Source organism: Parasteatoda tepidariorum, chromosome 10, assembly GCF_982258835.1.
Source record: "Parasteatoda tepidariorum strain Cologne lab strain chromosome 10, Ptep-v5.0, whole genome shotgun sequence".
Lineage (NCBI taxonomy): Eukaryota > Metazoa > Arthropoda > Arachnida > Araneae > Theridiidae > Parasteatoda > Parasteatoda tepidariorum.
Genome location: NC_141764.1, coordinates 95,477,160 through 95,490,909, shown reverse-complemented (window position 1 = coordinate 95,490,909; position 13,750 = coordinate 95,477,160). Strand labels below are relative to the sequence as shown.

The 13,750-nt window shown below is 26.8% G+C and overlaps 1 protein-coding gene across 1 annotated transcript; it reads right to left on the bottom strand.

Annotated features, from left to right (window-relative positions):
- Nucleotides 1–492: 492 nt before the first annotated feature.
- On the bottom strand, nt 493–8,260 carry LOC107446864 (cathepsin L-like peptidase). Its single transcript, XM_087153403.1, has 9 exons — nt 8,131–8,260; nt 6,850–6,962; nt 5,659–5,808; nt 4,905–5,057; nt 4,547–4,670; nt 4,273–4,373; nt 3,269–3,432; nt 2,159–2,269; nt 493–777 (listed from the first exon to the last, which is right to left on the bottom strand). The coding sequence occupies exons 2-9, from the start codon at nt 6,943–6,945 to the stop codon at nt 678–680; spliced, it is 999 nt and encodes a 332-aa protein (XP_087009529.1). The 5' UTR covers nt 6,946–6,962; nt 8,131–8,260; the 3' UTR covers nt 493–677.
- Between the last annotated feature and the right edge of the window lie 5,490 nt (nt 8,261–13,750).

The window sequence follows — 13,750 nt, the reverse complement described above, 5'->3', positions numbered from 1 at the left end:
ACTTTTCGCACTATTCTATTTTCCTTAGAGAAAAATATTTAAGGAGTTTTCATAATATTTAAAATTTAAAAATAAATTTCAGAGACAAATTTGTCAATGAAGTTGCAATGGTGAAAGATTAAAGCCTTGAAGTTTAAATTTCATGCCTGTCGAATCGGAAAATAAATCTGTGGATTCAAGAATAATACAACAAAAAAATTGGAATGTCTTAATGAAATAATTATTAATTTAAAAAAGCAATCTGTTTAAAGAAAACGACTGCGAAACTCTAGCGGTTGTCTGCCACGAATTCTTTAGTAGTTTTAAAAAAATTCTTTGTAAACCTGATAATGAGCCACTGGGAAAAAATTTGAAATAATCTAATAGCAGTCTAAGACTAGATCACCCGTGACTTTAAAGGCTTTTCAACCTATTTTTAATTCCTAAATAAATAAGAAACCGTTTTTTTTTTAAAATTCAAAGTGCATTAATTCTTAAGAAATCAAAATTCTATTAAGAATGTACATTATTTTATTTTAAAACATACACAATGCTATTTTAACAATTATAAGATCTTTTTTCCAACTTTATCCTCAACAAATCAATTTGTCCTCCCTTTTTCTGTACATGCACAAAAATTAATTTCTAATTAGTGCAATACAAACAAACGTGCACAGTCATGTAAAGTTTATCACAGTTTAAACGAGTGGGTAGCTGGCTTGTGTTGCAATTCCGCATTGGTTGCCTTTGTTTCTGGACATTTTGATGTACCCTTGGATACCCCAAGTAGTTCCCCAACTGAAATATGAAAAAGAAAATATTATTAAATATATATTAATTGAAATATATATTAAATCGAAACATAAAAAAGAAATATCTTTGAAAAATAGTTACAGAGTTAGAATTTGATACGTATTTTTTCATGATACGAAAGCAAAGAATAAAACTTGATATATTTTGCCCAAAATAAAATCTAAGCAAAATTAGAAATTTAAATTCTTAATTAACACTTTAGTTTATGCCAGATAAGCTTCTAAAATATTGCATTAATTGCTATTTTTTTAAAAAAATAAATATAATATCAATAGGTAAGTAAATTACACAATATCTTTGAGTAACGTATTTATTTATAAAGGAACTTATATGAAAACTTATACACTGAGAGGAAAAGTATTGTCAAAATTACCAGAATATAGTAAAATGTACCGTGTTTCTGGCTCTATGGGGGCACCAGAATTCTCTGCAATTTTCACGGAAGCGCTTCGTAATGATTTAGGTAGAATTAACAATAAAATTTGACTTTATAATGTATAATAAAATGTCATAAAATTTGGTAATTTTATCATGATACCTTAGAGAACGGTATAAAAAGCAGTTATTTTGCTAAATTTACTTTTCAATTTGCATCTTTTTACTAAATGTGTGGTAATAAGAACTATAAGTAAATCAAAATTTCCTGTAAATCGATACTACATGAACGGAAAAATTATCTAAGGAAAGATTTAAATACCGTGTTTTTATTACCGAAATGAGGGTTTTTTCCACCAGAAATGTAATTACCATACAGTACGGTAATTTTTCCAGAATTTTTCCTTGTGTGCGCATAAGTAAACAAAATTGTTTATAAGCCCATCCAACTTTCTAATTAATAAAAACACTAATGGATTTATGTTGAATATACTACTTCAAAAATCAATTGAAATTAAGAAAAGGGATTCACGATAATTTAATGTTTTCTTGTTTAATTATATATAATGTATAAAAATAGGAAGTAAATTTGAATTTATTTCTATTTTTCATATTTTAACATTACACGAAAACACGTCTGTACTATAAGTTTATTGTTCATACGTTGTTAGTTAAATTTCCTTCTTATAAACAAAAGTAGTCATACCAATATTAATTGCTTTAACTATATATAATATATAAAAATGGGAAATAATTTGGATTTATTTCATTTTTAATAATTTAATATTACATGAACACCTCTGTACTATAAGTTTATTGTTCATACGTTGTTAGTAAAATTTCCTTCTTATAAACAAAATTCCTTCATACCAACATTAATTGCTTACTAATTACTTATTTTACTATTTATTGTAAAGTAATCGATAAATCAGTTTCGAGCTTATTTATGAATTTTATTTTACATTTAAAGAAGTTTTGAAACTTTTATTACCTGTTCTTTACGAGCCAATAGTCTTGGCCATCTTCAGTTCCGTAACCAATAGCCAAAACACCGTGATCCAATTGAGAAGTACTGCAGCTGGATTCATCGTAAATTCCATCTCTGGAACACAAATTAAAATTAATCACTAAATTATTTAACAATTAAACAATGCAATTTCTGAAATTATTCATACAATATCAAAATTTAACAGCAACCTAACAATGATACAAACTTAAACATAAATCCAATTGTTATCAAGAATTAACTGTTCTATTTATGCAATTTAAATGTAATTTATATTTATAGTGTGAGCCTATGGTTAAGATTTAGTACGACGCATAGATAATTTAGAAATAAAAATATTATGCTTTCTTTCGTGTCAAAGAATGTCAATGACTCATTATCAATCTTTAATCTTTTGTATCAATGAATAATTTTAGATCAAAAAATGTAGTATGCGCTTCAAATTTCTCTTCCGTATTTGAACCTTAGAGTTTTCCTCGTTTTTTTCCATTAAAAGAACTAAAAACATATTTTGTATACTATACTATCTTCCTAAATTTATTACTTAATTTTTTATTAACATTTTATTCTCTTAAAAGTAAACCTAAAAATAAAGTATAATTGTATTTTAAAAATTTACTTTTGCAATATAAAATTTAACGTAAAAAACTAATATTTCCCAAATTCGATTTTTTTTTAAAAAAAATGCGCAAATTTAGAATATAGATTATTTAAAGGCGCTTTTTTGTAAGCCGTAATATTTATTTTTTTGAGGAAAGCAATTGCTTTCTAGGTGAAATTATAAATATTTTTAAACTTTCTCTGAAAACAAATTTGCTCATATTAAAAGTGAATAAATATTTTGAACTATTTGATATTGATTGTTTGCAAAGATTTTAAAATTATGTAAAGAAGACAATAAATTCAATCGACAAAAAAAAATAATCGGACATAAAAATTAAATAAATTATTTTTTTAGAGCTTAAATTATTTTTCGTTCAAAATCTAAAAAGATTCAAGGTAACAATTTTAACCTTTTCATTGCTCTTTTTTTCAATAGAGTAATATGAAAAATAAAAAATTAATTTAAAATAATAACATTTATTCTATACGTACTGATAGAGCTGGAAGCTAAAGTTGCTTGCATCAATGGCGACAGAAACGGGTCCTACGGTAGCAACAGCTGTTTTAAGAGCGTTCTCATCTCCGGTAGGAATATCAACATATCCAGTAACAGTTGCTCCAACATTGGCTTTATTGAAAAGACATTTTGGACCATCCTAAAAAAATAAATTAATAAATTTATAAATGTCTAAATCACCACATTTTTAACCATTATTTTAGAAATTTATGATAGCTGTCCCTGCATCAACCGAAAATTTAAAAAAAAAACCTGTCTAAATATTACTTTAATTATAAAAAGTCCAAAAATTTGAAAAGCAATACAACGTTTTGTCCACGAAGAAACAAAATAATAAGTTATGAATTTATAAAAGTTATATATTTTAAATTATATTTGCTGAAACATTTTCGAAATGCAAATTAATTTATTTCATAAAATTATGAATTTTGTTTAGGATATTGTAAAAATCTACTTTAAGTCGAATTCAAACCGTTTACATTCCAATCACACACTTCATTCTTTCTACAATAAATTAAATATAAAGAGAAAAAAATATATGAAATTAACTCACAAAGGAAATGTAACATCCTATGAACCTATGATACTTTTTAGAACAGATATTACCCTGTTTTAAATAGCGTAAAAACGTAAAATCAATTTTTACCGTAAAATATATCATAATTTTTATAGTAGTATGAATTTAGTTAGAGTAATTCGATGAATTACTGTAAAAATTAAGATATATAAAATTATTTGTTCCGTAACATGTGCCTAGGGGGATTTTACGGTAAAAAAATACCGGCACTCTGAATGCTGATAGCTTTTATCGTAATTCGTTATGTTAAATAGTGGGCACTAGCAAATATAAACATTTACAATTAGTGCTTAATCTTCTTTTTCTTTTCTTATGACATTACACATTGAATATCGTTTCAACAGCTTCAAAATAATACTGTTTAGGTGCTTTTTTTTTTTACAAATTGAAGAGAAGTTTTACCTCAGCTGTGTATGGGTAGGATGCTTCAGTATCGATTCCTTTGTTCTGTTTGATGTATTGGAAAGCTGAATCCATCAGACCTCCTTCACAGCCCATGTTACCTTAAAGAAAATATAGCAAACCATTAATTTTTATTCTGATCAAAATGCGTTTATAGCCATGTTATTTTAACTACGTATATATTTATTAATTTAGAAAAATTACCAAATTTATCGTATACTTTGTATTATATTTAAATAAATATAAATTTTTTTACAAATTTTAATTCACTTACCTTCCGGTTGAGAGCAATCTACGAGATTCTGTTCGCTGAGGGAAACCAAATTTCCGGTCTTTTTTTTGTGCTGCCCTTCAAGAGATCCGGTGGTAGAGAAAGCCCAGCAAGAGCCACATTGTTGCTATTAAATAAAAATCTCTAAATTAGTAATTCTTGCGTTAAATATGATGATAGTTTCTTGTTTCAGCTACCACTTTCCATTTAGTAAATAATGATAAAGTTAATTTCAAAACTTAATTTTATAAGTTCCAAGAAACTGCAAGTTTTGTTGCAAGAATGCAATATTTTGTTTTAATTAAAATTAGGCAAAGCGAAACAGCTGGAAAAAAATTTGAGAAAAGATATAATTTTATACCTGGTTTTTGATTGGGGTGACCAGTCCTTGTTTCCTCCAATCGACAGTGTCGGGAATGTGAACGTTAGAGGGTTCTACCCAGGCACTTCCTTCTCCACTTCGGATACCGCTGCTTTTAAATCCATTAAAGTGCCTTACAAATTCTTCGTGACTCTGAAATGAGAAATTTAAGGATGCCAAAATTAAGATCAAAATGTTCGCTTTGTGTAATGTATAAATTAAATAATAAATTGAGGACGTTTAATTTGTGTAATGTGTAAACTGAATAAGTAGAAAGCGGTTAACCAGTATAATGTGTATAAATAATAAGTTGAAAGGATTTTATTTGTACAATGTTTTCATTAAAAAATATACTGAAGACGCTTAATTTGTATAATATTTAAATTTAGAAAGCTTAAAAATATTTAATTGGTAAAATGCGTATAAATAATAAGTTGAAAACGTTTGCAAACTGGGTATAAATAATAAGTTGAATGCGTTTGCAAACTGTGTATAAATGATAAGTTGAAAACGTTTAATTTGCGTAACATTTACATTCAATAATTAATTAACTTTACGAACAGATTTTAAAAAAGAAATTACCTCGTGTTTCGATTAGAACTAGCTGACTCAATTACTTTTAGAATTATCTTTTTTTTAATATTAAATTGATTACATGTCTACACTTAGCATACTTTACGAAGCGTATGTCAGGTATGTCAAACCATATAATTATAGATAAAACACATATTTTAATAATTCTATAAAAACTTACCATGTCTGCGTATTCATTAATGCCTTTTCTGTAAGAATGAATACCCAAATCAGCTTGAAGGTTGTGTTTTATGATATCTGTGACAGCTCTTTCCCAAACAAGACGTCTTGAAAACTCTTCTCTGCTACCATAGTTTTTTCCATAGATTCTCTATAGAAATATGTCACATTTTAACAACCTCAAAAGTAAATTCTGCTAAGGATTACATTTTTAAAAAAAATAAAGTATAGCTTAAAGCCACATTTTTTTATATTAAGCTATGTTATTTTTTCTTTAAATTTTCTAGTTTTTAATGACTAATTATACACATGAGCTATGTATGTGCTAAACTTATGATTTCATCTCCCGACTTCATATGCAATAAACAAACTTTTAAAGAAAAATTAAATTTTAGTTAGTCTTGAAATACATATAAATACCTCATAAATCTTTAAAAAAATTTCATATAAATTAAATAGAATAATAAGTTAATATTATAACAGAATAATAAGTCACTATAATAGAATAATAAATAATATAATGGGATAATAAGTTAAATAGAATTAATTAAATGTGCAAAAGAAATTTTAATGTTAAACAGTCGAGACTAATCAGAACAGATTAATGGATTAGGTATAGTATTTAAAATTAAGTGAATATTGTTTACATTTATTAATTACATTTATTAATATATTAATTATACAATTTTAAAAAAACAGTTTTTAAACTTTTAATCTAAATTTTTCGAGTAACATATAATATTGTTTTCTGAAAATATTAATAAAAAAAAAATTTTTTTGTGTTAATGGGACAATATTTAATAGCAACAAAGCTTCTCAGCTGCTGTTAAAGCTTTAATTTAATTAAACATTTAAATTCTGGCGTGTTTTTTTTTGCACATTATATAAATATCAAATAATTATTTTTGAACTTCCTTATCAAACCCCTATACCTTAAAATGACGGACCAAATTATATTTATTTTGAGACATTTCTATTGTAAGTATTTCAAAAGCCTATTAAGCATATTTATTAGAATAAAAACTTTTTGGTTTTCACGAATGACCATTGGATTATACAATCCTCATTGATATTACTTTTACATTATTGCATTATAGAATTTAGAATAAATAATCAAAACGCAAACAATTTTAACACACTATAATGATTTATTTACCTCTATTTACGTTAGTTAAATGCAATTGTAGCTTACCTTGAAATTTTCCCAGTGTTCATTCAATTGAGGATTGTAAGGAAATTTCAGTGCTGTAGCAACAGCAATAAAAGCAAAAATTGCCAAGTATTTCATCGTAATCCAAAATAATACTGAAAAATAATAATAAATAATTTAACATTCACTTAAGCTCAAAATGTACATTTAAAACAATAATATTTATTCAATACGATTTATATTATTTTATTATCAATAAATAAAAAAGGTAAACCTTTAAGTAACTGATTAAATATTTGAAATACTTTAGTCAGCATACATTAGATTTTATCTTACGAGAAAAATAAATTTATTAATATTTTTTTTATTTAAATGTGAAATATAAGCAAATTAAATCCCTAAAGTCATTATTTATTATATTCATTGATTAAATTTCTATAAAAGCTTTAGAAAAAAAAAAATTTTTGAAATCATCGACTAGTTATTTTTTTAGTTAATTTGCAAGATTAAATAACTTTAAATATCCAAAAATTAAACTAGCTAGTTCATTATTTTAAAATATATTACTTTGCAAATAAATATTACCATTCGGATGAATTATTTTTTTAAGTACCATGATATATTGCAACACTTTTTTAAATGTTACTTCAATTGGCATCGTTGAATAATTCATTCTTATTTTTCTTATATTGGTTTTCATTACTTAAGAGCATCTCATCTCTACTGAACTAAATTATATACAAATCACACTCAGAACCAAGTTTTTAAATAGAGGCTAAAAAATTGCTTTAATAAATATTTTCTAAAATAGTAATTGGACTATAATAATTCGGTTTTATTATTATTAGCCTTATTTTATATTCGTTATAAATCTCATAATTATTATTCTACTTAAAAATTTATTACATAAACAATTTTTCTAACCAAATTGTTAAAAACTTATTACATATAGTCTAAGTTTTAATTACACGTTAATTTTATTACATGAATTTTAAACTTTATTCCTCATACTTAAAACTTTATTAGCCAATGTTATTATAATGATAATTAGATTTATTTGCCAATGATTGAAACTTGTTCGATTATGGATCTAAAAAACATATTCAAAAGAATCAAAATAATTCATTTTGGAAAATTAAATTAATATTTTATTTTTTTAAGTAGAGCTTAGATAGTTAAATGATTGATAAATATTTTTGACTAATTTTTTCGATGGTAACAAATATAATATTGAAATCAAACACTGAATGTCATAAGTTTGATGTTTTAAAATTGAGAGAACAAAAATCATTATAAAAATGAATAATAAAAAGTAATGCTTACGCTAATACTTTATTTGAACAGAACCTTCGCTTGTGGATGCTACTTGGATTTAATTCCTCGTATTTATACCTGTTTTATCAGTGATAAATTTAAGTAAAACAGTAAAACTTTCTCCTGTTTTATCTAAGTCAGTTGATATAATTTTTAGATATCAATTCAATTATCTATCAAGATTTCTATTTTAAAATATTACTCCAATACGTGACTAGGTTTGCAGTGATAATAAAATGAGAAGTAATGTAAAATTAGGTAAAATTGAAAAACAAGTGACCTGAGCTTATCACATTTAACATATGATTCTTTTTAAGCGCGTGATATAATGCGTTTTACGACGATTTTAAGGGGTTCAGGAGGTTTTGATCTCATCGAGAAAAAAAGTATGAATAACTTTTTTGACTTGATCTAAAATAAAAGTAAGGGTTCTGAATTTCTTGTAAGAGTTTAATATGAGCACAGATATTATTCAAATGCAAACGTTTTTGAAAAATACTTCAAAAAATGTTTATAACTTAATTTTTTTAGAGCTAAATACTATGGTTTTTTGTGCCTATAATATTACGATATTAAGTTTTAAAAATCATGCTAATGACTTAAAAAGAGTTTCAATAGGCAGTCAAATATTTTTTTAAACCATAAAGGCAAAAAAACTGAAAAATAAAAAGAATTTCCTAAAAGTATTTATATTGTTTTTCGAATTTTCTTGAAAAATAATAATAAAAATAAATAATTATTTTAGCCAAAACAATATATGAAATATATACCTATATTCATCAGTTTAAATGAATTTAGGCAGCATATGATACTCTAATAAATTACCAAGCTTTAATTTGCTTTAACTTAAGGGCTTAATAGAATGTAGAATAAAAATATGGTCAAAACTACCAGAATATCGTAAAATTTACAGTGTCTCTGGCTGTATGGGGCCATCAGAAAAATTAAATTAAAAACTTTGGCAATGACTTTGGTAAAATAAACAATAAAATGCGATTTTATAATAAGTGAAAAAATTTATAAATTTTTAAAGTTTGTAATTTTATCACAATACATTAGAGAATAGAATAACCATTTATTCCGTTAAATTTATTTTTCATTTTCGTATCTTTTACAACATATGAGGCAATAAGAACTATAGTTTTAGAAACCAGAATTTCCGAAGAACCATTACCATATGAACCGAAAAAGTAATAAATGAATGGTTTACCAGGTTTATTTTTTTTTCATCAAAATTGTCATTATCGGTAATTTTATAAGAATTTTCTTTCTCCGTGTATTTACCTTGATCTTTAATACATATTTCTTTACCACTTTATCTACATTGATGTATAACTAAGTTGTTTTTTACCGTTCATGTAATTATTATTTCACGCGAAATTATAAAATCTCAGAAAACAAATGTGCAAAAAAAATCTGTGCCCTCATTTTATAATCTTAAGTTTGATATAAAAGATTTGTGTTAATAACGTTTTTTTTTCTAGCAATTCTAATAAATCTTTGTGTTATCTCTAATTTACCCAGTATACACTTTAAATATTTCAGATCAAATAACGGTAAAAATTACCAGTACTTAGGGTGTCGGCACTTTTTGCCATAAAATCTCTTTTCACCGGAACATGCTATGAAACAAAAATGCCTGATATACCGTATTTTTTACAGTAATAATTTCCGTAAAATCACTCAATCAATTATTTAAATAAATGTTGCTGTAAAAACTACAGTATACTATTTTACGGTAAAATGGATTTTACGAATGAGGCACTTAAAGTGCCTAAAATTCAATTATCTAAAATTATCAAAAAATTAACTTGATGTAAAAGTTTCATGGGCTACTCACCTTAAATAGTTCTCAAAAATCATCCAACTGTGATCCTAACGGTAGACATTGTGCTGAAGAAATAGCAGCAGAAACAAAAATTACAACAAATTTTATTTTGATCCAAAACACTCTGGACTTTAGTTCCACAACATTCAAAGCATCTGTTTATTTTTTAAACAAAAATAATGATTAGAATGATTGGAATATTAATTATTAGTTATAATATTTTAGCATATGTTATTACTTGTAATCTGTGCAACTTAAATGGCATTATGAAGTGTTTATCAATAATGCAGTGTTTTTTATAGGAGTCTCTATCTAATTATATTTCCGAATAGTGTCAAAATAATCTCTCGAGTGTGCTAAATTATTCATAACCGTACCTAAAAAACATCAATGAATTGCCATTCAACTATTCCAAAAAATACCATTCTTAAAATGGACTAATAACACTAAAAATATTTTCATCTATTTAAATCATTGTGGTAAAAGGTCTAATCAATTTTAATCCCAGGAAATTTTCTAATAAAACCAACAATAATCATGTCTAATGCTACTCCTGCAATTCACAATTTTATCTCATTAACAAAAATCTACAATTTGATCTTTAATTTGGAAAAAAAAATAATGCTTGTACTCCCAATTACTGGAATATGCCCCTCAGAGGAGGAGTACCGAATTCCGTCTTCACTGTAAAAAATTTCTGATCAAATTACGGTGTAAAGTACCGGCACTTTGAGGGCATCATCCGTAAAATCCATTTTACAGTAAAATTCACTTTCGCGGTAAAACTATTTTCGCCGTAAAATCCGTTTTTGACGTTGTTTTGGTTGTTGCCAATTTCCCATCTGGTCTGACTCCGTCAGACCAGATCAATAAATCCGTTGACATTTAGGAAGTCCGAAAATAAAAGGGGAGAGGAATAAATGTTGTTCCAGTCCAGCCCTAAACAGTTCAAGATCTGCTCAGGTGATGTCTGGTTTTGTTGGCATTTAGGGCAAAGAGGAAAGATCTTTTGATTGGCAAAAAATGTGAGACTTTTCAGGTATCCACTGGCCAGTCGGGATAAGCAAGTGTTGGTCTGCCTGACACCAGGAAGAGATAGAGATAGTCCTGGTCTTCTGCTTTATACCAGTAGTGAGTAGGTGGAGCAGCCACTTTTGTTTGTTCTGGGCCTTTTGCCTTGCGAAAAATTCAAGGTATGTAAGCTCTGAGGTGGAGAGGACTGAGTGATCTAGTCCCTTCTTTGCAAGAGTGTCAGCCAACTCGTTTCCGTGGATATCGACGTGGGACGGGATCCATTGAAAGTGGACTTCATGCTGCTGGGAAATGAGCTTTACTTTTTGTAAGATTGAAAAACTGGTTTTATCTCCAATGAAGGCCCAATTTTTGAGGTGTTGAATTGAACTACGGCTGTCAGATAGTATCCAAGTATTTCCAAGGTGTCCTTCTCTCAAGATTTTCTCTAGTCCCCTGTCGATTGCAATTAGTTCGCTCCGAAAGACGGAACAAAAATCGGGATTTCGTTAATGAAGAGTGTAGTTCTCTCGAGGTGTTTCAATAAACACTCCACTGCCTGTCTGTCTATCCATTTTACTGCCATCAGAGTATATTTTGATGTCGTTTGGAGGAATTTTATTGATGATTTCCAGGGACAATTGTCTGAGGAAGTCAGGCACACAGTTGTTGACGTTTTTGACGTAAAATATTCGACCGCAATTTTTTCAGTAATATTTATTTAATTAGAGTGATTTATTGATTTTAAAGTAATTATTACTGCTACAATTGCAGTATATCAGACTTTTTGTTCTATAACATGTTTCGTTAGGAATGGATTTTTTACCGTTATTTGATCCGAAGTTTTTTACTTTGTTTACCTCACCAATGTGTTATGAGCCTCATAATTTCTTTTAACCTCTTAATGATTTCAGCAACTGAGATCGAAACATAACTGATATCTGCATTAAATAAATAGCACTTTAAATCGTGTGAATCATACTTTAATCACATTTAATTAATCACATTTAATTTTTAATTTTGTTTGCGGCATTAAAAAAGATTTTTACGATGCATTTTATATATTTTAATATTTATTGCCCGTATTTTTTAAGCAAAGTCGTATGGTAAAAAATCAGTGAATAAATTCTAAGACGTAAAAAGAAACGATCAAATTTGAATCAAATCAGTTCAAAGGTTCCACATTTTTAGCATTAAAAATTATTTCTACTCAGGATTCTAAAATGATTTTAGGCATTTAAAACTGCACACTTTAAAATAAAAACACAGTTTCAACCATATATGAATAATCTTTAAAATTATACACTAAATGAATAAAATTGCTATGAAATTAAAACCAAAATGCGTAGTATCAGAAGTAACTTTACACTTAAAGATATATTTACCGATTTTTAATTCTTCTACTCGCTAAGTTTTTGTTTCTAAAAAACTGATAGTGTTATCACCAGTTTCATTAATCATTAGTTTAGTTAAACAATTTATTTGCATTAAATGTACATTTTCTGCTATTGATAATAAGATAAAAATCAAAAATGGATAATATTTATTGTCTTTTGTTGCACCACGTCTCTTAACTATTCTATAACAATTCTTTGATTTTATAAGTTTCGTATTGCTTCATTGTAAAAGTCAGCTTATAGACTCATTAAATATAATTAAAAACGGCTATAAAACTATTTTTAGATAAAAATTCTTTATCTACTAAACTTATAAATGTAATTAATATTAAAATGCAGGTATTTTAAAATAATAACTGAGCTTTACACAGTTAAAATTTTCTTTCTGAAATTACGGTAAAATAACAGGCAGCACTCTGTCCATCTACTTAACCTTAATGTTAACTGTAAATTATGGTATGGAACATTTCTCACCTTTACGGTTTTTAAACCGTTTATAAATAGTTTAGTTTTTAAAAAAACATAAATGCAAAACTATACAGTTACAGCCTCTTGACTATTTACAACTAGCATAGTTTCAAAACCGTAAAAAAGAAATTTATCAGGGCATTACAGTTAGAGAACATTAAGGTTATTATGCAACTTTATGGTTTTGTCACCTAGACGTGAATAAGAGTTTCGTATTCTAGCATCCCAGGGTGACAAATTGGGAAGTGCAGGTCACTGGAAACTCTTCATGTGTGAAAGGAAATGGAAGAAATATTGTGGCTTCAAACCTGGGAACCCCTATTCTGTCTGTCATGAGATTGGCCAATTAACCCTCGTGGCTATAATATTACCCAGATGAAAAGAATTAAGTAAATTCATTAGGTGGGCCTAGTTGGTGTGGTAAAATTCTGATATTTAACCCTATTAGATAAAAGCAGTTAATAAACGGGCTTTCTCACAATTGACAGTTTCAATACCATCTTTTTGTGGTTACTTGACTGTTTTGTTTGAGTATGGTAAAATTAAAATAAATTTTTATTTATCAATTTTTTCTGAACGATTTCTTACACTGTAGAAGCTCTACTTAGCATTTTACTTCTCAATTAAGCATGTAACTTTCTACATACTAACAGCCAATAAAGAAATTTAAAAAAATTATGTTGTAAAATAATTCAGAAAGCTTTTTTGGAACATAATATTTTTAATGATACTTTAAATAGGAACTTAAAAACTGAGAAAAATTAATTCTTTATTAACTACCCTACAATAATAGAAGAGACACTTTCAGTTTTTCGCATTTTTTTCTAAATTTCTCAAGAAATACTTAAAAAATTATTTTGTAACTTTAGAGGTGTTTAGTTCATGTGATTTTTCATACTTTGTAATAAGATTTAAAACTTTCAGA

Coding starts and splice junctions, on each gene's coding strand:
- LOC107446864 (XM_087153403.1), bottom strand. CDS start 6,945: ATGAAATACTTGGCAATTTTTGCTTTTATTGCTGTTGCTACAGCACTG. Junction 5,809..6,849: donor AACACTGGGAAAATTTCAAG/GTAAGCTACAAT, acceptor ATATTTCTATAG/AGAATCTATGGAAAAAACTA. Junction 778..2,158: donor TATTGGCTCGTAAAGAACAG/GTAATAAAAGTT, acceptor TTCATATTTCAG/TTGGGGAACTACTTGGGGTA.